A 24899-nucleotide genomic window follows, 5' to 3' on the forward strand; every position below is an offset into this window, starting at 1 on the left:
ATTATTCAAGGGTTAAATGCATTTCTCTTTCTTAAATCTGATCATTCCTTTTCTCTTGTCCCCTTGTTTCTTCTCCAGGTTGATGTCACAGCATCTAGCATTCCAGAGCTAGAACGCCAGATAGAAAAACTCAGCAAGGTATTATGCTTCTAACCTCCCAGGAGCTGGAGATACAGGCTGGGCGAGAATTGATCACCTTATGAGTTGGGCCCAGATGGTATCAATTTTATAGGGAAGCTGAGAACTAGTGCTCTTCTCCCATATACTGAATGAAATCACCACTGTCACTCTGGAAATATGTTTTTTATTCATCTTCCTTTTCCATTGTCTACCCAGCGTCAGCTCTTCTTTCGAAAAAAGCTGCTTCACTCATCCCAGATGCTTCGGGCATTTTCCTTGGGTCAGGACCGCTACAGACGCAACTACTGGGTGTTGCCCTATTTGGCTGGTATCTTTGTGGAAGGAACAGAGGGGAGCTTAGGTAGGTGTGTCATGGGAGCCTGAATTGAGACCTATTGAACAAAAGTTCAGTAATTCCTTTTCCTTTGCCTAGTCACCTAGGTGTCTTTCATTGTATGAGAATCAGTATTCCGTAGTGGTTAAGAGCATAGGCTGTAGAGGAAGACCGCTTGTGTACCTGCTCTGCCATTTACCAGCTGTATACTTTAGTTTCCTAATTTATCAAATGGAGATAATAGTATATATATTTCATAGGAGTATTGAGAGGTTTAAAATTAATGTTCTTAGAGTAGAGCTTGGCACATAGTTGGTTCTTCATAAATGTTAGCTTACAGTTATACTGCTGCTGATTACTTGGGAGAATAGTATTTCCTTCCCAGATACTGTGTTCATTGGCATATAAGTCCCAGTAGAATCTCATTAAGACCAAGAGTAAAAGAAAGTGTATATCCTGCATCTATACACCCTTTTTCTCTCTTCTTATGTGTCGGTGTATGTCTTAAGCTCTTCACTTTTCTTTGCAGTTCCTGAGGATATGATAAAGCAGGAAACTGACTCCTTAAAAGTGGCTTCCCACGCAGCGCCCAGCCCTGCCCCCTTTTCTCTGAAGAGGGAATTAGCTGGCTCCAGCACCTCTGCCAGTTCTCCTGCCCGGGCCCGAGGCCGACCTCGGAAAACCAAGCCTGAGTCTATGCAACCTAGGCACCTTAAGTCTCCTGTCAGCTGTCAGGCCTCAGAAGAGCCCCAAGTCCAACTTCAACCCGAGACTCAACCCTACCCTCCGCTTCAGGCTTATGCCCAACCCCAGCTTCAGTCCCAGCCTGTAACCCATAATGGATTCCTGGAGCCAGAAGGCTCGCTTTTGTCTTTGGGTCAGAGCCAGCATGACCTCAGCCAGTCAGCCTTCCTGTCTTGGCTGAGCCAGACTCAGAGCCACGGCTCCCTGCTGAGCAGCTCAGTCCTCACACCTGATAGCAGCCCTGGAAAACTGGACCCGACGCCATCACAGCCTCTGGAGGAGCCAGATCCTGAAGAGGCAGAATCCAGCGCTGAGTCCCAAGCCCCCTGGTGTGACCTCTCGGCCCAGATGCTCTGCAACGCTGCCCCCACCCCACCCCCTGCGGCTTCTGAGGACCAGTCCACGCCCTCCCCTCAGCCACCTGTCTCCTCCAAGCCAGTGAGTAGCCAGGATTAGTGGTGTGCACCTGACCTCCTCTTGCCACAGGCTCCATTGCCTGGCTGTGGACTGTTGCTAAGATTGGGGGAAGGAATAGGTAGCCATTAGGGTCCTATAAACATGAAAAACCCTCATCCCCTATGTTTCATCTCATGCACAGGTGAATAGGCCCAGTGCGGCCAGCCCCTGTTCTCCAGTGCAGCGCTCTTCCACCCCCTTGCCTGGGGTGGCTCCTAAAAGGCGAACAGGAGACCCTGGCGAAACATCACAGAGTCCCAAAGGGCTGGGACAACCAAAACGGAGAGGGAGACCTCCCAGCAAGTTCTTCAAACAGATGGAGCAGCGTTACCTAAACCAGCTGACAGCCCAGCCTGTTCCTCCTGGTGAGCGACCTTGGGGTGCAGTGGGGGTAATAGTACAGGTAGGAGTGGCATCAGATGTGGGCTGTGTGATTCATGCTGGTGCCCACCCCACCCCAAATACATCAATTCTGTCCACAGAGATGTGCTCAGGCTGGTGGTGGATCCGAGATCCTGAGACATTGGATGCCACGCTCAAGGCCCTGCACCCACGAGGCATCCGAGAGAAGGCCCTTCACAAACACCTCAATAAGCACAGGGACTTCTTGAAGGAAGTCTGCCTGCGGCCCTTAACTGGTAAGGTGCTTGGACCCAGCCTGAGCTTCAGAGCCTAAGTAAATGCTGAATTGCTGCTGTGTACAATGGCCTGGTGGCCTTTCACTCTGTGCTCTGTCTTCTCAGATTCCATCTTTGAGCCCAGTCAGTTATCTGGTTTTCAAGAAGGGGTTATGAGCTGGTCCCCCAAAGAGAAGACGTATGAGACAGACCTGGCTGTGCTTCAGTGGGTAGAGGAGCTGGAACAGCGGGTCATCCTGTCTGACCTACAGATTCGGGTACACAGGCTGGCACTGGGCAGGGGGTTGTTGAAGGGTGTTACTCTCTTGGGAAAAATATGTGGGTCTCTCCTTCACAAGTGATCTCCTGTGACCATAATGGGTCACATTTTTCTTTATGCTTAATTTCCTTTACAATGAGGAGTTCTATCCTTCTCTCCCACCTGCAGGGCTGGGCATGTCCTAGCCCAGACTCTGTTCGCGAAGACTTGGCCTACTGTGAGCACCTACCTGACTCCCAGGAGGATATCACCTGGAGAGGTCGAGGCAGGGAAGGACTCGCCCCCCAGCGTAAAACTACCAACCCTCTGGACCTGGCTGTGATGCGACTGGCTGCCCTGGAGCAGAATGTGGAGCGGCGGTACCTACGGGAGCCCCTCTGGCCAGCTCATGAGGTTGTGCTAGAGAAGGCCCTGCTCAGCACACCCAGTGCTGCCCCTCAGTGCACCACTGCAGAGATGTGAGTGTCCCCTCTCCCCTCCCAATTCTTGGTCTTGGGAAGAAGTTTAATGGATTCTACTCATCCAAAGATCACCACTTTCTCTCTCCAGATCATATGAGATCACCCCTCGCATTCGGACCTGGCGCCAGACACTGGAGCGGTGTCGGAGTGCAGCCCAGGTGTGCTTGTGCCTGGGCCAGCTGGAGAGGTCCATTGCCTGGGAGAAGTCCGTCAACAAAGTGGTAAGAGGCTGGGAGAGCCTGGGAAGGCTGGGGAGCCAATCAGCACAAGTGGGTGGGGTCACTGCAGAAGGAGGCTCACCCTGCCTTCTCACAACCTTGGTCTAGACCTGTCTAGTGTGCCGGAAAGGTGACAACGATGAGTTTCTTCTGCTCTGTGATGGGTGTGACCGTGGCTGCCACATATACTGCCATCGGCCCAAGATGGAAACTGTTCCAGAGGGAGATTGGTTCTGTGCTGTCTGTTTGGCCCAGGTAAGCCTTCTGCTCTCTCATTCCCACTCCTAAGCAGAAGTCAGAGATTTTCTTTCTCATCCTATTGACTACCAACCCTACAAATACCATTTTCCCCACGCCTCAGTCTGTCGTTGGAAAGATCTTCCAACTGGGTGCTAGGAGACCTTGGGTTCCTGAGTGCTGTTCCTCCTTTGGACAAGTCACAGATTTTATAGCCTCACTTGCTTTCTTCTGTGAAATGGGAGTGATTATACTTTCCCCTTTGCCTACTATATTGGGTTACGTGAATAAATTCACATGCTGCCGTATGTGTGAAAGTATTTGGAAGCTGATCACACTTAGACATGTAGGAATTGGAATGAACTGGAGGGCACGCCAAGTACATCTTCAGATGTTGCTGATCTCATCTTTTTCTACCTGTAGCAGGTAGAAGGAGAATTCACTCAGAAGCCTGGCTTCCCAAAACGAGGCCAGAAGCGGAAAAGTACTTACGTGCTGAACTTCCCAGAGGGTGATGGCCGCCCACGCCGTGTACTGTCGAGGGGCCGAGAAAGCCCAGCAGTGCCTCGGTACTCAGAGGAAGGGCTGTCGCCATCGAAGCGGCGGCGGCTCTCCATGCGGAACCATCACAGCGATCTCACATTTTGCGAGTGAGTTGGGTGATTCTGTGGACGATCGGCTCTACCTTTGCCAGAGGAAAAGGCGGGGCGGGTCAGTGTGTCTGCTTCCTGAGATGCAGCCATCACTGTCCCTTTAATGGTAGGATTATCCTGATGGAGATGGAGTCCCATGATGCAGCCTGGCCTTTTCTGGAGCCTGTGAACCCACGTTTGGTGAGTGGGTACCGGCGCATTATCAAAAACCCTATGGATTTCTCCACCATGCGGGAGCGGCTGCTCCGAGGAGGGTGAGTAGACATCAGCACCTCTCCCGACTCCTCTGGTACTGCTCCGCCTCCTGCCCATCTCACAGCTTGGCCTCCCCCTGCGCAGGTACACCAGCTCAGAGGAGTTTGCGGCTGATGCGCTTCTGGTCTTTGACAACTGCCAGACCTTCAATGAGGATGACTCTGAAGTGGGAAAGGCTGGGCACATCATGCGACGCTTCTTTGAGAGCCGCTGGGAGGAGTTTTATCAGGGAAAACAGGCCAATCTGTGAGGCAAAGGTGGTGGGGAGTCACCTGTGGCATCTCCCCGCACCCTCCAAACAAAAACCTGCCATTCTCACCTGCTGATGCTGCCCTGGGGCTCGACTCAAATCTGATATATACATATATATCTGCTATTTGACTCTACCTTTGGCAGCACCCTACATCCTCTTATCCCTACACCCCTTCTCCCTTTCCTCCTCTTGCTCCTCAAATAAGAGGGGCAGAAATGAGGTCCTTCTGGACTGAAAGCCAAAAAAAGAAAGAAAAAAATAATTTTCCTTTCTGTTTTATTTCCTAATTAAAAATGAGGAGGAGGAAAGAAGTCCCTACTTCCTCCCCCAGATCCCTCTCCTTCCCTGTACATGCCCCAGCATTCTGGGGCTGTTTAACAATAGCAATAGTTCTAGTGAATGTGTGAAACCGAGAAACACTCTGTACTGTGTGTGGACCCGCAGTGACGGCCAGTAAAGTGGACTTAATTCCCAAGTGTGTCGAGCCGGACACCGGGCCCTGAACATGCTGCTTCCATGTTCAGTCCCTCCCTTGCTTCTCACTTTCTCTCAGTTTTTCACCTTCCCTCCCCTACCCCCTTTCAGATTTTCTGTCATCCAATAATGTAAAACTATCGTGTACGGGTTCCTTCATTCTTTTCCAAATCTTTTTTCCCTTCAGAGGAAAAACGAAGTTCAGAGGTCCCTGTCTTTCTGTCCTCATCTTCTGCCAATAGCTATCCCCTCTCATGTGTTGGGTACTCCTCACATGCTGAGTTTCTAGCCTCTTCTGAAACTCAGTAGCTGGGAGAGGACAGGGAGGCACCCTGGACCCTGGGCCTTGCAGCCTCCTTCCCCACCTCTTACCCAAACCTCCCTCTTGGGAACTCCTCAGGGACAACTACTGCTGAGTTTGGGCGCACCCCAAGATGGAGGCCAGGTAGCAACCTACTGGCCTGAGGTGTGTGTGTGTGTGTGTGTGTGTGTGTGTGTGTGTGTGTGTAAGAGAGAACACTGTTAATTGTGCCCCTGTATTGTTTGAAGGCATCCATTCAATTTCCTCAACTCTCTGTTTTTAGTCCCATCTTTCCCATTGTTCAAACCATCATATTTTTGTCTTTGGGAAACCACAGGAACAGTTTTTCTGGGTACAAGGCTGTGGCTCTTCTCTCTCCCAGTCATTTCTGTTCCAGCCTCTAAACTGTGCAATCTTTCAACAGGAACTCCCTCTCCTTTCAGTAGCGTTGAGTCTTAGCTTTTGCAGGGAGAGGGGTAGAACTGGATTTTTCCTAACCCCATGAGCTTCTGGGGGTTTAGTTGTGCTTTCCTTCCCTTATCTACTTCCTACCCCAGGACCCTTCCCTGAGCAGAGAACCTGGAGCACAAAGAGTAGGAGGAGGGGTTTTGGGTCCACCACTGCCCTACATGTGACTGTGTTCAAGTTAAGTCCCAACGTGTGAGAGGAAAGCTGCTAACTCCCAGCTATAGCCATGGGGCCCAGCCCCCTGCTTTCCTGCTCAGCAGAGCCCCTCCCACCAGAAATTACGGGTACTTGCACTGGGGAGGTGGCTGCTGGCTGGCCCAAGCAGAGAGCTAAGGCACCCAGGAAATGTTCCATTGGGGGAGGGTGCCAGTGAGGTGGAGCATTCCTTGTACTTCTGGCAGCACTGAATAGCCACGGGGTGGGGGGCAGCGTAGGTCCTGGGGCAGTCCTTTCTTCCTCCTTTATGCCCCTTCTCCCCCATAGCCTATTTCTAAAGTCGCCTTTTCTGTCAGATAAACCTCAAAACTTTTAATTTTATTCGAGATTTTTTTTTGCTTTTAAATAAGAGGTGGATTGAAGAATATTTGAATTGACTTTATATTATGCATAAATATTTATATTTTATCTAAATAACTGCGCTGTAACAAACTTTGTGTTAGTCAAACGTTTGGAACTGTTATAGTTGGGGCTCTTCTCCCCATAGCAGTGTTCCCCTGGTGTAAAATGCCCTAAAGTAATTTTATTGTTGGAGGCAAGGTAGACAGGGGAGTGAAATCTCAATTGTTCCTACTTTGTTCCTCTCCCAGCTCCATCTCTTTCCCTAGGGACCAGGCACTCTAAGGTGGGGTGGAGTCCCAGCCTCAGTTTGCAGTGTGGGGGCTGGGGAGGTGGTGGAGTAGGGCATGATCAAAGGGGCCATTTCTCACTTTTCTTTCCTCCTCTTCACTGCCCCTTGAGCTAGGTGGATTTTCTCTTGATAAATAAGAGTATTTGGTAGGGAAGGCAGGTTAAAAAACACACAAAAAAACTCACTCCCTACTCCTCTGTTTCCCCTCCCCCATCAGTCTGGTAACAGGAAGAAACCACACCATCAACACCAACAAGTTTCCACGTTCCTTTTACATCAAAAGGGACTTGACTTTTTATATAACCAAATGTGGTGTTTTAGTGACTTTTTGATAATGTACAGTTTTTTGTGAATTTAAATTTATTTCTTTCTATATTTTTAGGACCAACCTCATTTTTAATAAGGTTTAAAAAAAGAAAAAAAAGTCTAGAGAAAAAACTCCTGTTTTTGCCATGTGATGTTCCACAAGTGCAGCTGTAGAAAAGTGCTTGTCAGTTGAATAAAAACCACATTTGATAGAGATTCACAAGACTCTGTATTTATCTTCCCTTCAACAGCGGTTCTCACGTTTGCCTAGAGGGGAACACGAGGTGTGAGGGTGAGTATGACTGGTTTGGTGTAGGAGACAGCAGGCAGGACAGCAGCATGCTCTTAACCTTCCAAGGTTTATCCCAAACCTCCAGGCTCGGCCCTTCCTGTACAAGAGGTAATCCCAGCAGCAGAAGTTCTGCTCCTGGGATCGGACGGGATCCCAGTGCCTCAGGCCAAGGTGCTGGAGCAACACGGAACTCTGTGCCTGGTTCCTCCTTGTGTGACGGGGCTTTGGCCTCCTAAGCTGCCACCTGTATTCCCGTAGTAGCAAGTGTGGGCCCATCACCAGCTTCCAGCTTCCACCCATGGATAAGACACCTGGAGGCAGATGTTCGTGCTTTATGTTTTATTTAAAAACAAAGGTTGAAATGAGACAAAATGAAGCTCTACCAAATTGTAGGGGAGGAACATGAGAATACCAAAGGTCAGAAAAGGAAGGATAAGCTGAATGGGTGGCACAGACATAGACTTGGGAAGAGGCTAAAACTAGAAGCCTCTGGATAAAGAGAAGGCGTGTTTGAGTCCAAATGAAGCTTTTTTCCTGTCCAAGGTGCTAAGTGCATGCAAGAGAGCACTCACCACCCAGAAAGTGTGTGTGAGGGGATAGGGCACCAGTCGTGGGGAGAAGACGTGGCTGGAAAGCCGTACACCCTCCAGGCTAGAAGTTTCATTTTGGCGACCCTCTAACCCAGCCGTGGGCAAACTATGGCCTGCGGGCCGGATCCGGCCTGTTTGAAATGAATAAAACTAAAAAAAAAAAAAAAGACCGTACCCTTTTATGTAATGATGTTTACTTTGAATTTATATTAGTTCACACAAACACTCCATCCATGCTTTTGTTCCGGCCCTCCGGTCCAGTTTAAGAACCCATTGTGGTCCTCGAGTCAAAAAGTTTGCCCACCCCTGCACCTACATGGAATAAGATGGAGAAGGAACAGTCTGTTCACAAATGCCCTCTTTGTTGCTTGCTTACCTTCTCAGCTACATGGCAGCCACTGGCCAAGTCACCCAGAGTCTGAGCTCGGCTCTGTCCCGTGTGTTCCTAGGCCAGGCTGTCGTTCGTTACCCCTGGCCCACCACAGCAAGTCCTAGGGGAGCGTGCACACTGTTCTAGGGCGACCAGAATGTTGGCACTTGGATCATGAACCATTTCTAGGCCCCAGCTTCCTAACACTCACGAAGGTCAGAAAGAGTAGAGGAAAGCAGGTATTATGCCTTCGTCCTCCTAAGAAAGGAAGGGGGAAAGCTGAGTCAATATGAGGGTTCTGTTAATGCTTGGAAGGACCTAAAATGCAAGTAAGCACAGTACTGGAGTAGTTGGCTTAAGAGGGAATTGGGGAGAATAGGACAAGGCGTGAGATTGAGGACCCAGCCCTTACAGGTTGACTTTCGTAACACCACCCTTTTGCTCTGAAGCTGGTCTATCAGAGCCGGGGGCAAGTTTAGACCCGATTTCCCCATCCAAGTTTATTGCTCTTGGAAAAGGTCAAAGTGCAATGCTGCTGCTCTCCCAGAGGTGGAGCTCACGTGTGAGCAGCAGTGACTTATTTTTCTTTCTAGAAAACTAGATCTCTGCCCAGGACCCCACAGCATTCCATTCCAGCAAGGCCTTAAGCACCTTTGTGCTGCAAAGTACCAACCCACACAGAGGCCCCCAAAGGGCTGACACTGCAGCAGCAGGGAGTGAGCATTGCAGGCACGAGGAGGTGAAAGAGTTCACTGATCCGTAAGTTAGAAAAGGAAGAGAAATGAAACTGGGCTGCAGTGGCCCCGCCCAGGGATGGCCTGTGGCCCAGTAAGGTCTAGTTTTCACCCTCAACACAAATTAATGTCTTCCTACAACCCTCACTTATTACAAGAGCTATTCCTGCTTCAGAGCCACTAGGCTTTCAAGTCTGGGCAGTTCTTCAAATTCTTTGGTTAAAAAATAACATTTCTCCTCATCGTCGTTCCCACATCTTCCCTAACCTCTACTCACCCTCCAAAAAGTCCGCAAGCAGCCTGGGGTCTGCATCAGCTCAGCGTGAGGGGCAGTAGTAACGCTGGCATGAGATGGGACAGGCAGGCTTTGAGCCTGGTAAAGAGCAAGGTCATTTGAGGAAATGTCTTGAGGATGTTTTATTTGAAAACAAAAATACAAGGTATTAAAATATTTTAAGAGTGTTACGAGCCCCGACCAGTTTGGCTCAGTGGATAGAGCATCGGCCTGCGGACTGAAGGGTTCCAGGTTCGATTCCGGTCAGGGGCATGCATGTACCTTGGTTGCAGGCACATCCCCAGTAAGGAGTGTGCAGGAGGCAGCTGATGGATGTTTCTCTCTCATCTATGTTTCTAACTCTCCCTCTCCCTTCCTCTCTGTAAAAAAATCAGTAAATATATATATATTTTTAAAAAGTGTTATGAGCATCTGTAATGTGGGGATGAGATGTGACATGCAGAGAAACACATCTGGGCTCTATGAAGACAATTCAGAATCACTAGGTAGTAGTGTTTAAAGCGCCCAGCCCTAGGTTGTGAATTTGAAGGCCCCCCTACAGTTCCCCTGCCACCAGTAGGCTATTTCACACGAAAAAGTATCCCTTATTCCTCCCCTCTCCTTTATCCAATCACTCGCCCGTTTGACCTGATCCAAATGAACTAACAGCCCTAGCTAGTTTGTTCAGTGGATAGAGCATCAGCCTGCAGACCAAAAGATCCCAGGTTCAATTGTGGCCAAGGGCACATACCTCGGTTGCAGGCTTTGGAGGCAACCAATCAATGTGATTCTCTCACATTGATATTTCTCTGTCTTTCCCTCTCCCACTCGCTCTAAAAATAAATGGGGGGTGGAGGGAGAAATGAACTAACAACTAGAAGAGAATATGAGGTAACCCAAAAACACCAAAAAGAAATTTCATATCCTAGCTGGTTTGGCTCAGTGGATAGAGCGTCAGCCTGCGGACTAAAGGGTCCCGGGTTCGATTCTGGTCAAGGGCACATGCGTGGGTTGTGGGCTTATCCCTAGTAGGGGGCGTGCAGGAGGTAGCCGATTGATGATTCTCTCATCATTGATGTTTCTAACTCCCTCTCCCTCTCTGAAATCAATAAAAACGTGTTTTAAAAAATTGCATAGTGCCACTAACAACTACAAAAATAACTTCAGGTTCTCCATACTTCCCATGCCCAACCAAACATGCCTAAGCCAGAAACACACAACATAATTCATTAAGTAGATTCACGTGAGAACACACAAAAGGTAACCTCAAAACAAAGCAAAGTCACATTTAAACTTTTTTTAAATACGGAGAAAGTAGAATCAGGAGTTCTGGGGGCAGAGGAGGGGCAGCAGAGACGGCAAGTTTCCATGTGTGCAAGGTCCCCACTGCACCGAACCTCAGGAAGGCTTCTCCGAGCCACTATCCAATGAGCAGGAGTCTGGGTTTGTTTTCTCTTCAAGACCACAGACAAGAAATCTATAGTGTACTTCCCTTAGGTAGGAAATGCCCAGCTACACCCTCTAAAAAGTTATTGAACTTGGGCTGTTTTATATTGGATCGGCCCTTCCTGAGGTTGGAAGCACCCATGAGAAATTAATACTGGCACCTCTGTCCTTGACACTATATCCTACCCGTTGCCCCCTCTCCCCCACTTACCCCCAGGATGTACAAAAGGACCATCTAAGGGGAGGGGACATTTGGACCCCCGATTCTGGAATGGGTGGGAGGGGAAGGAAAGCTGGGCCCAATACAGCTTCTTCCCCCTCCCCGCCCCCCAACATCATATCCTTCCTCTCCTACGGCCAGCCCCATGAACACCTGTTTCTCCATTCTCTGTCATTTGGCCTTCAGTGCGATTACCTGGTGGAAAGGCAGCTGACCTTGAAGCGAAGGCGAGCAGAGCTTTCCTTTCCGTGTATAAGGAAGGGGCTGGGAGAAGATGCGGTATTGTACTTCCTAGAACAGTGATGGCAAACCCATCACCTCTGACACGCGAACTCCATTTTTTGGGTTGATTTTTCTTTGTTAAGTGGCATTTAAATATATAAAATAAATATTAAAAATATAAGTCTTTGTTTTACTATGGTTGCAAATATTAAAAAAATTCTGTGACACGGCACCAGAGTTAAGTTAGGGTTTTTCAAAATGCTGACACGCTGAGCTCAAAACGTTCGCCATCACTGTCCTAGAAGATGTGCAAATGTTTTCTCCTCTCTGTTTCCCATGTGCATAGAGTGAGGACTTGCAGAGGAGATGGAGTTCAAGAGAAAATATAGGCTTTTTTTAAAGCACTCTTAAAAAAAATAAAAGACTCCTGATATTGTAAATGATGAGATGGGATTTACTGTCCTTTCCTATCCTACCTCCCTGTTGTCTTTCCACAAAAAGGAAAATTACTGGTTCCCTGGCAAAGGGTCCCGAACACCCCAGGGCAGGACAGGTGGCCCTGGCCAGCGACAGAGAGCTTTGTCCTTTCCCACCCCTGCACGGCACACACACCCAGCAGTCCCCACGCTGATCCCTCTGGATGTGAGTGTGCAGACAGCGCAGCCTTTCAAGGGCATCAGAGCTGTCAAAGGTCAGAGCCTGAGGGAACGTCAAGGACCCCATTTGTTACTTTCAACTAGTTGCATGAGTGTCAAAAGACCATGTGTGTCCAGGGTTGGAGTGGGAACTTACCAGATCCTCTGATCAGGAGGCAGGGACTACACTGTCTCCATCAAGGTTTCTCATCAACCTTGGCTCTACTGACGTTTTGAGCCAGATCATTCTTTGTTGGGGGTGTGGAGGGTGCCCTGCGCACTGTTGAATGGTCAGCAGCATCCCTGGTGTCTAGCCACTAGGTGCCAGCACACAACCTCTACCCCCAGGCTGGACAGTGAAAAATGTCTCCAGGGCAGGCCAAGTGGTCTCCTTTAAACCGTCAGTCTGGAGTGAAGCGAGGAAGCTTCCACAGTGGGGACGGAGCCAGCCGAGGGGGAGCAGCAGGGTCACGGCTGCAAAGGCCCCCAGCACAGCAAGGTGCGGTGGGGAAGAGGGGGACCCCTGAGCCCCAGAGGAGACAAGAACCTCCAGGAAGCAGAAAAGCTGGCATTTTTGAAAAGCTGTAGCTAGAGAGGACACTTCTTCAGAGGGTGTTAGCCTGGCAGTGAGAAGAATTAGAAGTCAGTTGAGCCCATCCTTCTGTTACTTGCAAGGGACGACCTGGTCTTCATCCAAATTTGGCTCAAGTGTGACTTTCAAGGCTGTGGGGTTGTCTCCTTAATGAGCCTGGGTCGAATCTCTGCTTCCTGAAGACAAAGTCTAGTTTTTCTCACAGGATGTGGCAGGACAGCGGGAAGAAAGCCACTTCCAGGGCTATGCTTAGCGTTCTGCCTGTTCCTTGCCCAGCCCCTAACGATTCCATATGAAAATTTCATTCAAAAGAGAAATTCACAAAATTAAAAACTGAAAAAAAGTGAAACAGACAAGCTCTGCTGTTTGGAAAAGAGAAGAAAAATATGGATGAGAGAAGCAAAGCATAAAATGAGTGGAGGAAAGACAGGATGTGTGAGTTACAAGCTTTATAAAGCAAAAATTTAAAACTGCATATTTTCTTAGACCAAAATAAGTCCGTAACTAAACTCAGTAAGAAGGGCCCACAGTAGGAATCCTTCAACGTTTTAGCACCACTCCTTTCTTTTTTCCTTTTTTTTTAAGAGAAAAAAAAAAAAAGAACTAAAAAAGTTTAAAAGCCTTCTTAAATAAGTTCAACACATCAAAAAGTGTTTTTCATAAAGATAAGAAGTTCCAGGCACCATGTCTCTTTGGGATAGGGGAATTGCATATTGCAGTTTTTTTTTAAAAAAAACAACACATAAAACTTTATTTGCACAAGAAGGAAAAAAAGGTTGTTTTGATTCCTTTGAATGTAGCACACACACAGTGCCGGTTCCTTGGCTCCCGAGGCTCCTGCAGGAATGGAGGAGGGGCACAGGACACGAGTGCTGAGATTTCTTTCTCAGGCCCAGGCCTGTGAGAAACAAAGGCAAGTGGTAGGTCTGAGCAGGGCCCACAGATGATCTGTATTCCTGGTTAGCGCTCTGGAGTCTGGGAGCATCAGCATCTCCAAGAATTCATTTGTAGTCAACAAAGATGGGGAGGGGTGTCCTAAAGGAGGAATAAGCCAGAGGGTCGGGAGGGGGAATGACAAGCATGAGACCCTGTCGGACCTCAGCTGCTCAGCGCACCCTAGCCCTCAGCATGTGATCCTTACCACTGTTACTTGTTGAACTGGAAAGAATAGACCCCATGGTCTGAGGGAGCATCCACAGTCACCTGATTTTGCTGGCCGCTGTTCTCCTGTAACCACAGCCAAGGCAGGAGGGTCACCTTGTGCATCCTTACCTCCCCTGCCACTAAAGCAGCCTGAATAAAACCCACCCAGAGTCCAGTGCCTTCCCCAACCTACCCACTCCCACACGCCAGTGTTAGGTGCACATGCTACAGCACACATGCATCGCACACCCAGCATTACCTCCCCAGCGTTTAGAGCAGCCTGTTCCCAAGAAACACTAGTGAATGCAAGCCAGCATCCTGGTATTTACTATCTGGCCGAATGTCAGGAAGGGCCTCATTCAAGGACACAAAGTTTTTCCTTCCTACGTTCTTCACCTAGCAGCTATTTGTGAACACAGAATCAGCATCATTGTGAGAGGGAGATCTTGAATGGGAAAATCTGCCTCTTTCATTTTCTTATCCTCAATCCCAAGAGATTATAACGTTCTCACCTCAACTGACACGTTGGAAGAAGGCACTGGGGTGTACTGGGAGATGTAAGCTCCTTGCATGGCGGCCGCAGTTGGCATGTACTAGAATGAAAAACACCAGTAGGCTGAGTGACTCTCGGCTCCACTGAAAGCACCTGGGAAGCTTTAGCAACTACTGATGCCTTCGTTCCATCCCCAGAGATATTAATTTGTCTGATTTGCTTTTTAAAAATATGTTTTTATTGATTTGAGAGAGAGGGGAAGAAGGCAAAAGGGAGGGAGGAGGGAGGGAGGGAGGGAGGGAGAGAGGGAGAGAGAGAGAGAGAGGGAGAGAGAGAGAGAGAGAGAGAGAGAGAGAGAGAGAGAGAGAGAGAGAAACATCCATCATCTGCCTCAGGCACGCACCCTGACTGGGACTGAGCCCGCAACCTGGGCATGTGCCCTGATCGGGAATCGAACTGACCACCTTGAGGTGCACTGGATGACACTCAACCAACTGGGCCACACCAGTGAGGGCTAATTGTCAGATTTCATTGTGCTTTTTAAAAGCACTTCAGGGCTACACTGGCTTAGAGAGACTTATACACACACGATGCTTTTTCTCCTCTTTCCTGCTTCTGTGTTACCTCTCTGCCAGGAAGCCCTCCTGGGCACATCAGAAGGCAGCAGGCCTACAAGAAACCTAGTGATTATTTTGATAAGGATTTCTAGGAGATGTGAATGAACTCCTAGATAAACTAGTATGTAGATAGAAACACCATTTGTTTAGTTTCATGAGTAGGAATCAGTTAAAAGGAGTGGGCTGGGGAGCAGAATGGCTATATTCCCAGCTCATGGATGATTACCTTTTAAGTTTACCCCCAATTCTGAGTGTGCCCTCAGTGATAATGAAGCGATTCTCATCACCATAAGTATTTATCCTGAAAAGTATTACACAAATATTCCTTCCTCAGTAGGAGTTTATAATCAGAAACATTCCGCTTTACCGCGCCCGTGGTGCTGAGGGAGAGGTGGCCCAGCTGCTGGGTAAGAGGTCCCATCATGGAGGCAGGCTGGAGAGAAAGGGGGTGGTCCATCCCTGGGGTCAGAACTGAACCCTAGAGGCAGCGACAAAGGACAGGGTTAGTTGGCAGCATTCTGTGAGGCTGCCGGCAGCAGTGATCCACGGCTATTGGGACCATTTAAAATTCCTGGAAAATGAGAGGTGAGCAGCTTCCCCGTTATGCAACAGGAATAGGCACTCTGCCCTTCTGTCTGGATGGATCCCTGCCTAAGAATAACAAACTCACAAAACTTACGGTCAGATACTTGGGTTGCATGAGGGCTTGAGCCAGAACTCAAACCCACATCCCCTCTCATCAAATCCCATCTTGCCCACTTCTGAACACTCACTGAAGGCTGTATGAGGTATGACTGGTGGTGCATCCACGACGGGTTAGGTACTTGTAGAGGCGATGTCTGAGTTACTCTCTAATGCAAGCAAAAATAAACAAGCAAAAATGTTAATTATCTAGAAGCCATTATTTTGCCCAGTGATCTGACAGTGTTCAGACAATCCCCCCAAAGCTGAAGTTCCCCATCAGAAAATAGAAACATTAATACAGAGAACAGACTGACAGCTGTTAGAGGGGAGGGGGAGAGGGGTTGGGTGAAAAAGGTGAAGACACAGACAACAGTATGGTGATTACCAGAGGGAAAGGCGGGTGGGGGAGTAGGAGAGGGGAAAGGGAGGATAAATGGTGATGGAAGGAGACTTGACTTGGGGTAGTAAGCACACAATACAATATACAGATGATGTGTTGTAGAATTGTACCCTTAAAACCTATACTTTTATTAACCAATGTCACCCCCATAAATTCAATTAAAGAATATATATACACTAGAGGCCCGATGCATGAAATTCATGCACTGGGGGGAGGGCTTGTTCCTCATTCCCTCCTTATTGGCTGTGGGCACTGCCATCTTCGAGGGTGGAGCAGTCAATTAGCATATTCCCTCCTTATTGGCTGTGGGCACTACCATCTTTGCGATGGTGTGAGAGTCAATTAGCATATTCCCTCTTTATTAGATAGGATATTGCTTTGGCCCTGGCCAGGTAGCTCAGTTGGTTAGAGCATAGTCCTGATACATCAAGGTTGCAGGTTTGATTTCTGGTCAGAGCACATCTGAGATCAACCAACAAATGCAAAGAATAAAAATAAAAATATGTGTGTGTGTGTGTATATATATATATATATATATATATATATATATATACACACATATATATATGATTTAAAAATATAATAGAAACATTATAAGTAAACTTGTTTTTATAAAATTAGCAACCCTTACACCACAACAAATAACCCAATTTAAAAATGGGCATCCCAGAGGCTGAAGCCCTAACAGCTTAACCTTTGTAGGGGTTCAAAATGAGTCACCCCAAGATGTCCCTCTGTACTATGCAGATTATTTTGATCTAAAGGCAACTGAGACTTACAAGAGAAACTTCTTCTGCCCCCCTCTTTTTTTAACTACTTAAGGAGAACTTGAATTAGGTACCTTGTTCATAATGAAAAATTATCAGAGATAACCATTTCTGTCTACCTATTGGGCAGGGCAAACACCTGCTCTTCTTCTCATCCTGCGGTGACCCTCTGAAGCCCCCATCCTTCCCCCATCCTTAGCTCAGAATGCCATATATACCTCGTTTTAACTTTCCATCCCTGATTCTTTTATGTATGTGAAAGTTTGTCACTGATGTTGATGCTTCACCAGGGAAATCAGAACATAACCAATAGTACTGTATTTTTTAAAATCTATTTTTATTGATTTCAAAGAGGAAGGGAGAGGGAGAGAGTGATAGAAATATCAACGATGAGAGGGAATCATTGATCAGCTGCCTCCTGCACGCCTTCCTACTGGGATGGAGCCCGCAACCCAGGCATGTGCCCTGACCAGGAATCAAACCATAACCTCCCGGTTCATAGGTCAACACTCAACTACTGAGCTGCACCAGCCGGGCATACTACTGTATTTTTTATTAAAAAACCAATTAAATAAAATAGTGCTTGATTTTATATAAAATTGAAAAAATAAAAGAAAAAGAAAAATGGGGAAAGGATTTAAATAAATATTTCTTTAAGAATATATACAAATGGCCAGTAAGCACATGAAAGAGGCATAAAATCATTAACCACTAGGGAAACGCCAATGAAAACACAGTGAGATGCCACTCCACACCCACTAGGATGACTATAATTAAAAGGACAAAACAGCGCTGGTCAGTATGGCTCAGCTGGAGTGGTGATCATGGGTCTCGGGTTCGATTCTGGGTCAGAGTACATACCCTGGTTCAATCCCCGATTGGGGCTCATACAAAAGGCAGCCAATCAATATTTCTCTCTCATATCAATGTTCCTCTCTCTCCCTTACTCTCTCTAAAATCAATGAAAGCCCTGGCAGGTGTGGCTCAGTTGGCTGAGCATCGTCCCATGCACTGAAAGGCTACCGGTCTGATTCCCGGTCAGGCACATACCCAGGTTGCCGGCTTGATGCCCAGTCTGGGGTGCTGGCAGGAGGCAGTCGATCGATATTTCTCTTTCACATCGATGTTTCTCCCTCTCCCTTCCTCTCTCTTTAAAACCAATAAAATTAAAATCAATTTTTAAAAAAGGATAATAAAAAAATAAAAAAAGGACAATAGCAAGTATTATGTACAGTAGGTGGGAGCATAAAATGGTTCTGCAACTTTGGAAAACAGCTGGCAGCTCCTCAAGAAGTTAAACAGTTACTGGATAACCCAGAAATCCCACTCTTAGGTATACACTCAGGAAAAGGGAAGCATATGTCCACACAAAAATTGTACACAAATATTCACGGCAGCACCATTCATAATAGCCCATAGGTAGAAACAACCCAAAGGGCCATCAACTGATAAATTAATAACAAATGAGGTATTATCCATATAGTGGAATATGATTCAGTCATAAGAAAGAATGAAGTCCTGATACATGCTACAACATGGATAAGGCTTAAAAACATGCCAGCTGAAAGAAGCCAGACACAAGTATATTGTATGCTTCCATTTACTATGAAACGTGTAGAATAGGCAAATCTATAGGCATAGAAAGTATACTAGTGGCTGCCAGGGGTTGGGTGGAAGGAAGAAGAGGGAACGACTACTAATGTGTACAGAGTTTCTTTCTGAGGGGATGCCAATGTTCTGGAATTAGATGTTGGTGATAGTTGTATAACTTTGTAAATATACTACACACTACTGATTTGTACACTTGAAGAGGGTGACTTTGCCGAAACCGGTTTGGCTCAGTGGATAGAGCGTCAGCCTGCAGACTGAAGGGTCCCAGGTTCGATTCTGGTCAAGGGCATGTGCCTGGGTTGTGGGCACATTGCCAGTGGGGGATGTGCAGGAGGCAGCTGATTGATGTTTCTCTTTCATCGATGTTTCTAGCTCTCTCTCTCTCCCTTCCTCTCTGTAAAAATCAATAAAATAAAAAAAATTAAGAGGGTGACTTTTATGGTATGTATTATTATGAGGCATTTCTCACTTCTCATTGCTAATTTTTTTAATTTTAAAATTGAGATATAATTCACATTATATCTCATTAAAGACATTTGATAAAATTCAGCAGCTATTTTTTTTAAAATCACAAGTAAAACAGGGACTAGAAAGAAACTACTTACATATATTAAATGTCATTATCAAAAGCTAGCTGTTAACCTTAACCGAAACAAAGTCATATTAAAACCACTGCAAATATAGTAGCCTACTTATAGTAAGGTTAAATAAATACAGTTAGATAAGAGCACAACTGGCATAAAATTGGAAAGGAAGATAAACTATTATTTTGCACTGATGATATGATTGTATACCTGGAAAACCTAAGAGACTCAAGTAAAAAAAACGCTAGTAGTATTAAGAAAATTTGATGTTAGTTGCATACTAAATAGAGGAACATAAATTAATAGGTTTTTTTCAAGTGTATCTAGAAATGCTTATAAAAATGATAGAACACTTAGGAATATATTTAACAAGAAAAGGATAAGGCCTACATAAACAAAACTAAAATCTTATTTAAGGACACAAAAAGATTTAAAAACATGATAAGAAATACCATATCTTGAGTGAAAAGGTTAGTACTTTTTTTTATATATTTTATTGATTTTTTATAGAGAGGAAGGGAGAGAGATAGAGAGCTAGAAACATCAATGAGAGAGAAACATCGATCAGCTGCCTCCCGCACCCCCCCCACTGGGGATGTGCCCGCAACCCAGGCACATGCCCCTGACCGGAATCGAACCCGGGACCCCTCAGTCCGCAGGCCGACGCTCTATCCACTGAGCCAAACCAGTTTCGGCAAGGTTAGTACTTTTAAAAATGTCAATTCTCTTGCCTTAGCAGATTTGGTTCAGTGGATAGAGCATTGGCCTGAGGACTGAAGGGTCCTGGGTTCCATTCCGGTCAAGGGCACGAACTTTGGTTGCAGGCTCCATTGGGGCCCTGGTTGGGGAGTGTGTGGGAGGCAACCAATCGATGTGTCTCTCCCTCTCCCTTCCACTCTCTCTAAAACTGAATGGAAAAATATCCTCGGGTGAGGATTAACCAAAAAAATAAATAAATAAAAAATCAACTATTTGAGAGAGTGATTTACTGTAACTCCAATTAAAATTCTCACAGATTTTAAAAATTAGGTAAAATGACCATAAACTTTATACAGAAGAATAAATGCCAAAAAAATAGCAAAGTATGAAAAAGAATGGAGAAAATGTTGTCTTATCAAATATTAGAACATATTATGAAAGCCACTGCGATCAAATCCATACATTATTGAAATAGGAATGGAAACAATGATCGCTGGGGGAGAATAAATTCCAGTATTTATTATATGACAAAGGTGACACTTCGATTCAGTGGAAAAAAGAATGGATTATTTAATAATTTGATGCTAGGACAGCTGGTTAAAAATCTGAAAGAAAATATAGTAGGACCCCTCTTTTCTACCATATACAAAAATAAATTCCTGATGATTACACATTCACATATAAAACAATGAAATAAATCTTGGAGACCATATTCACAATATAGGACCAGGAAGAGCTTTTGAAATTAAAACGTTATAAGTGCCCTAACCGGTTTGGCTCAGTGGGTAGAGCGTCGGCCTGCGGACTGAATGGTCCCAGGTTCGATTCCGGCCAAGGGCATGTACGTTGGTTGCGGGCACATCCCTAATAGGGGGTGTGCAGGAGGCAGCTGATCGATGTTTCTCTCTCATCAATGTTTCTAACTTTCTATCCCTCTCCCTTTCTCTCTGTAAAGAAATCAATAAAATATATTTTAAAAAAAATAAAAAAAAATAAAACGTTATAAGTGAAAAAGAAGGCATATTTAACTATTTGCACATTTTAAACTTCTCTGTGGCAAAAACTGGTGATTCCCAATGTATGACCCTTGGACCAGCTGCAGTAGCAGCAGCAGCGTCTGGGAACAGGTTAGGAATACACATGCTTCCCTCCCGCCCAGGCTTACTGAGGCAGAAAGTGTTGCTTGGCGCCCAGTAACCTGGGTTTAACAAGCTCTTCAAGTGATTCTGATGCACAGCTAAAGTTTGAGGACCACAAAGTCAATGGACAAAATTAAATTCGGAAAACCACACACATTTGTAACAAAGATAACATTCAGAGGATCAATACTTATAATATACAAATAGTTTTTATAAGTTGATGAGAAAGGAATAACTAAGCAAACAGAAAAATGGGCTAAGCATATCAGAGAACAGCAAATCAAAATACGACAAACATTAAAAATGCTTAAACCAAGCTGCAGTCAGGGAAGTGCAAATTAAAGTCATAATGCACTTTCCATCAAGATAGGAAACATTTAAAAAGAGCAATGGCTGGAGGGAAGCAGGTGCTCTCATTCATTGCTCCTGGAAACATGAATTGGTACAGCCGTTGTGAAAAGCAATCTGGGGACATTTATGAAACTGAAAGTCCATAAATTCAAACGAGCAATCTTACTCCTCAGACTCCAGCGCCTAGAAATAAAGGTACTCATAGGTAAAGATAGAGCACCGGATGTTTTTTCACAAGGATGTTTACTGAAGCATTATTTGTACCCCAAAAACACCACATTGAAATCCAAGTGAATGACCTTCACTGGGGTATAGATGAAGAATTCTGGTGTATCTCTAGCATGAAAAATAATGCAACTATTAAAAAAGAAAACTAGAACAGAGGCATCATTATTAGCTGCATCAGAATCACCCAGACGGCTTCTGAGAACCACTCATTTGCTGGGACCCATCACCAGTGTCTAAGTCAGTAGGTCTGGGGTGAGTCCAGAATTTGTGTTTCTGAAAATTCCCAGGTGGTGCTGACACTGCTGGCCCAGGGACTACACTCTGAGAATCACTGGTTTAAGATACTGTTAAGTGAGAAGAGTAAAGTATGAAAAATATATGTAATATGGTCAACTTCTTTATAAATAAAATAAACAATGACTTCCAAAAACCATATACATATGTATATATGCCCATGAAGAAAAATATAGAAAATAGTAGGAACTTAACATGGATTTACCTGTGGGGTAGTAGACAGAGAGTAAGAGGATGCTTTCACACCAGTCTACATAGATGTAGTGTGATCACATGTTATGCTTTTGTGTAAAGTTATTTGTGGCAATATGTAGAAAGGAAAAACAAACAAAACAACAAATAGTTTCCAGCATTATATTCCTCCGCCTAAAACACAATGATAGGGAAAGTCACTGCACCTTTTGGGCATGAACATACCTGGTACGAAGACACGGGAGACGGGAGATAGGGGGAGAGTGCAGACTGCGTGAGCATCCTGTTGGGAGTGAGGCTATAAGGACCCGGGTAAAACCTGCAGGAAGGAACCTCGTCAGTCAGGAGTCACCGGAAGATGGGCGCCCTCCCCTGATAGACACGGCCACTTCCCACTAAGCGCTGTTCAGAACTCAAGATGAAACATCTGGGACACAGGCTGTTGTCATTTTGAGTTGGCCTGAATATATAAAACACCCTTACCCATTCTGAAGAGCTGTGGAGGGGTCATAGGTCAAGGCCATACCACCCTATAAAGAAAGAGCACAGCAGTCATATTGTAAGCCCTTGGATGAGAACAGGAGCAAGGCCAGAATGTCAAGGGTGGGAATGAGTAAAGTGAAGTCTGGACAGCCCAGCCCATGTGGGTCAGCGGTTAAGCATCAACCCAGGAACCAAGAGGTCACCGGTTTGATTCCCAGTCAGGGAACATGCCCAGGTTTCAGGCTTGATCCCCAGTAGGCGACATGCAGGAGGCAGCCAATCGATAATGTTCCTCTCTCATCGATGTTTCTATCCCTCTATCTCTCTCCATTCCTCTCTCTCTAAAAATAATAAAAATAAAAAATTAAGTGAAGTCTGGACAAGCTGTTCCAGAGTTTTCCTGGTTGTGCAGGCTGCAAAATCCCACTCAAGACCCACACTGAAGAGCATGCTAGCAGCCAGCTTCTCTCCGTTACAAACTGTAGCTCTCAAGCTTGCCACCTAAGCTCACAGACATCAGGCCATGGTCATTTCCATTCCATTTTAATAGCCTCAGAGGCCCTCTTACCATGTCTCCATTCCTTGGCCAGACCCGTCCATTTGGCACAAATTTTCCTTGGTTCTGTCGTTTCTTTGGACCACCGTCAGCAAATTTGCAAAGCAACGGATCTGATGGGGCTACCAAGAGAGAAAGCAGACAGGTAACGGAGTCCGACCTCACTTAGCCTCACTCACACTCATGCAAAACTCCTCAAATCTTCACTGGAAGTAACAGCCTGTGGCCCTTTCAGCCGGATTCCCAGATGCCTCACCTGGTACTCCGGGGGGTGTCTTAATATATTTTCCATTAAAGTGGGTGATGATGGCTTCACACTTCTCTGTGGATTCCATCCTGAGGAGCACAAGAGGGGTTAGGCTCTAGCTTCTCCAGGATCTGTGTGCTCCCTACATTCAACAAGAATGCCCCAAGTTCCCAGCCCCAAGATGCTCTAACAGTTGTGACTATAAAACACAGGTTTCCTCCGCACAAATTCAAGACATCAAGAAGAGGCAACCCAGCTCCTAATGAAGGCTCTCTCAGCTGGCTCCCGCAGGAGCCCTGAAAGGAGGCATGGAGGGCTATGAATACATGTTCCAAAGAAGATACTGACGGATGGGCCTATGATTGTGCCTGGCTCATAAATAAGAATACAGTAAACAGAGGCTGTTACTATTACTTTTTATTACAAAATCCCTAATAGAAATTGTCCCCTCACTCTAATAAACCTACACAAGCTAAGAATTTTCCAATATTTATTTTTGCTTCTGGTTACTTATCAAGGTCTAATGAGCTATTCATTAAGATTTCATGAGTCTGTAGGAGGAAACAGTAATAAGACAAGGTTTGGGCCCATAGTGATAGAAAAAACAATGTGGGAATACTGAGTTAAAGTATCTTGTTGGGGAAAGAGGACAGAAAATCTAGATTCCAGCTCCTGTTCATCTCCCAAAGCTATGAGTTAGGACATGCACAAAAGCCCTTTGGACCCATTCCTCATTTCCGATTTAGAGAAATGATCCATCTACCCTACTACGCCGGACTGTATAGATCAAATAAGATAATCTCTATAGCCCTGACCAGTTTGGCTCAGTGGATAGAGCGTTGGCCTGGGGTTTGAAGGGTCCCAGGCTCGATTCCAGTCAGGGGCATGTACCTTGGTTGTGGGCACATCCCCAGTGCAGGGTGTGCAGGAGGCAGCTGATCGATGTTTCTCTCTCATTGATGTTTCTAACTCTCTATCTCTCTCCCTTCCTCTCTGTAAAAAATCAATAAAATATTAAAAAAAAAAAAAAAAGAGTGAGCTGGCTAGAGAAACCCTATTCCTAGTTCCCACGGTTTGAAACACTCCAGAGTAAGGGAATGTTCTTGGACCAGACAAGATATAAAATAAAAAGGGACCTTAGTCCAGTAGTTTTCAAACTTAAAGAAAAAACAAACACAACAGAATCTCCTTTCAAACAAAATCTTAAGATAAATAAAAGCAGAACCTAGCTCAGTGATGGCGAACCTATGACACGCGTGTCAGAGGTGACGTGCGAACTCATTTTTTTGGTTGATTTTTCTTTGTTAAATGGCATTTAAATATATAAAATAAATATCAAAAATATAAGTCTTTGTTTTACTATGGTTGCAAATATCAAAACATTTCTATATGTGACACGGCCCCAGAGTTAAGTTAGGGTTTTTCAAAATGCTGACACGCCGAGCTCAAAAGGTTCGCCATCACTGGCCTAGCTGGTTTGGCTCAGGGGATAGAGCATCAGCCTGCGGACTGAAGGGATTGAAGGGTCCTGGGTTCAGATTCTGGTCAAGTGCACATGCCCTGGTTGTGGGCTTGATTCCCAGGTAGGGGGTGTGCAGGAGGCAGCTGATCAATGAGTCTCTCATCATTGATGTTTCTATCTCTCCCTCTCCCTTCCTCTCTGAGGTCAATTAAAAGAAGAAGAAGAAGAAGAAGAAGAAGAAGAAGAAGAAGAAGAAGAAGAAGGAGGAGGAGGAGGAGGAGGAGGAGGAGGAGGAGGAGGAGGAGGAGGAGAAGAAGAAGAAGAAGAAGAAGAAGAAGAAGAAGAAGAAGAAAAGCAGAACCCTTTCTTAAGTAGGACAGGGGAAGCTGATGCCCTACAACAATAATGACACCTAAGCACAGAGGAGGGTGCGCTAGAGAGCTCTGCAGCAGGAGGGACACCCTAAGAAAATCACTCATCTAAGTCAACCTCCACAGCCCAGCTGGCTGTGCGTTGACCTATGAACCAGGAGATCATGGTTCGATTCCTG

At 45.8% G+C, this 24899-nt stretch overlaps 2 protein-coding genes across 4 annotated transcripts in view; one reads left to right on the plus strand and one right to left on the minus strand.

The window, feature by feature from the left end:
• Positions 1-7238, plus strand: part of BAZ2A (bromodomain adjacent to zinc finger domain 2A) — a 37874-nt gene extending 30636 nt beyond the window's left edge. The window contains exons 18-29 of the mRNA XM_081084389.1: positions 79-138; positions 337-481; positions 984-1636; positions 1797-2019; positions 2137-2292; positions 2398-2549; positions 2720-3009; positions 3101-3233; positions 3339-3485; positions 3891-4117; positions 4231-4374; positions 4460-7238. Coding sequence (XP_080940515.1) covers positions 79-138; positions 337-481; positions 984-1636; positions 1797-2019; positions 2137-2292; positions 2398-2549; positions 2720-3009; positions 3101-3233; positions 3339-3485; positions 3891-4117; positions 4231-4374; positions 4460-4625 — 2496 coding nt within the window. The 3' untranslated portion in view covers positions 4626-7238. The remainder of the gene's footprint in view (positions 1-78; positions 139-336; positions 482-983; positions 1637-1796; positions 2020-2136; positions 2293-2397; positions 2550-2719; positions 3010-3100; positions 3234-3338; positions 3486-3890; positions 4118-4230; positions 4375-4459) is intronic.
• Positions 7218-24899, minus strand: part of RBMS2 (RNA binding motif single stranded interacting protein 2) — a 59738-nt gene continuing 42056 nt past the window's right edge. For 2 of the 3 annotated variants that reach the window (XM_081084391.1, XM_081084392.1), the window contains exons 6-15: positions 22897-22976; positions 22653-22762; positions 22085-22131; positions 21827-21920; positions 15426-15503; positions 15020-15130; positions 14055-14135; positions 13541-13626; positions 11965-13434; positions 7218-8534 (exon numbers count right to left, since the gene is read on the minus strand). In XM_081084391.1, the coding sequence (XP_080940517.1) occupies positions 13546-13626; positions 14055-14135; positions 15020-15130; positions 15426-15503; positions 21827-21920; positions 22085-22131; positions 22653-22762; positions 22897-22976 (682 nt within the window). In that variant the 3' untranslated portion in view covers positions 7218-8534; positions 11965-13434; positions 13541-13545. Of the gene's footprint in view, positions 8535-11312; positions 13435-13540; positions 13627-14054; positions 14136-15019; positions 15131-15425; positions 15504-17553; positions 17653-21826; positions 21921-22084; positions 22132-22652; positions 22763-22896; positions 22977-24899 lie in introns of those variants that run through there. The other variant, XM_081084390.1, reaches the window with a different exon arrangement.

The sequence above is a fragment of the Myotis nattereri genome, assembly GCF_964212035.1.
Source record: "Myotis nattereri genome assembly, chromosome: 2".
Classification (NCBI taxonomy): Eukaryota; Metazoa; Chordata; class Mammalia; order Chiroptera; family Vespertilionidae; genus Myotis; species Myotis nattereri.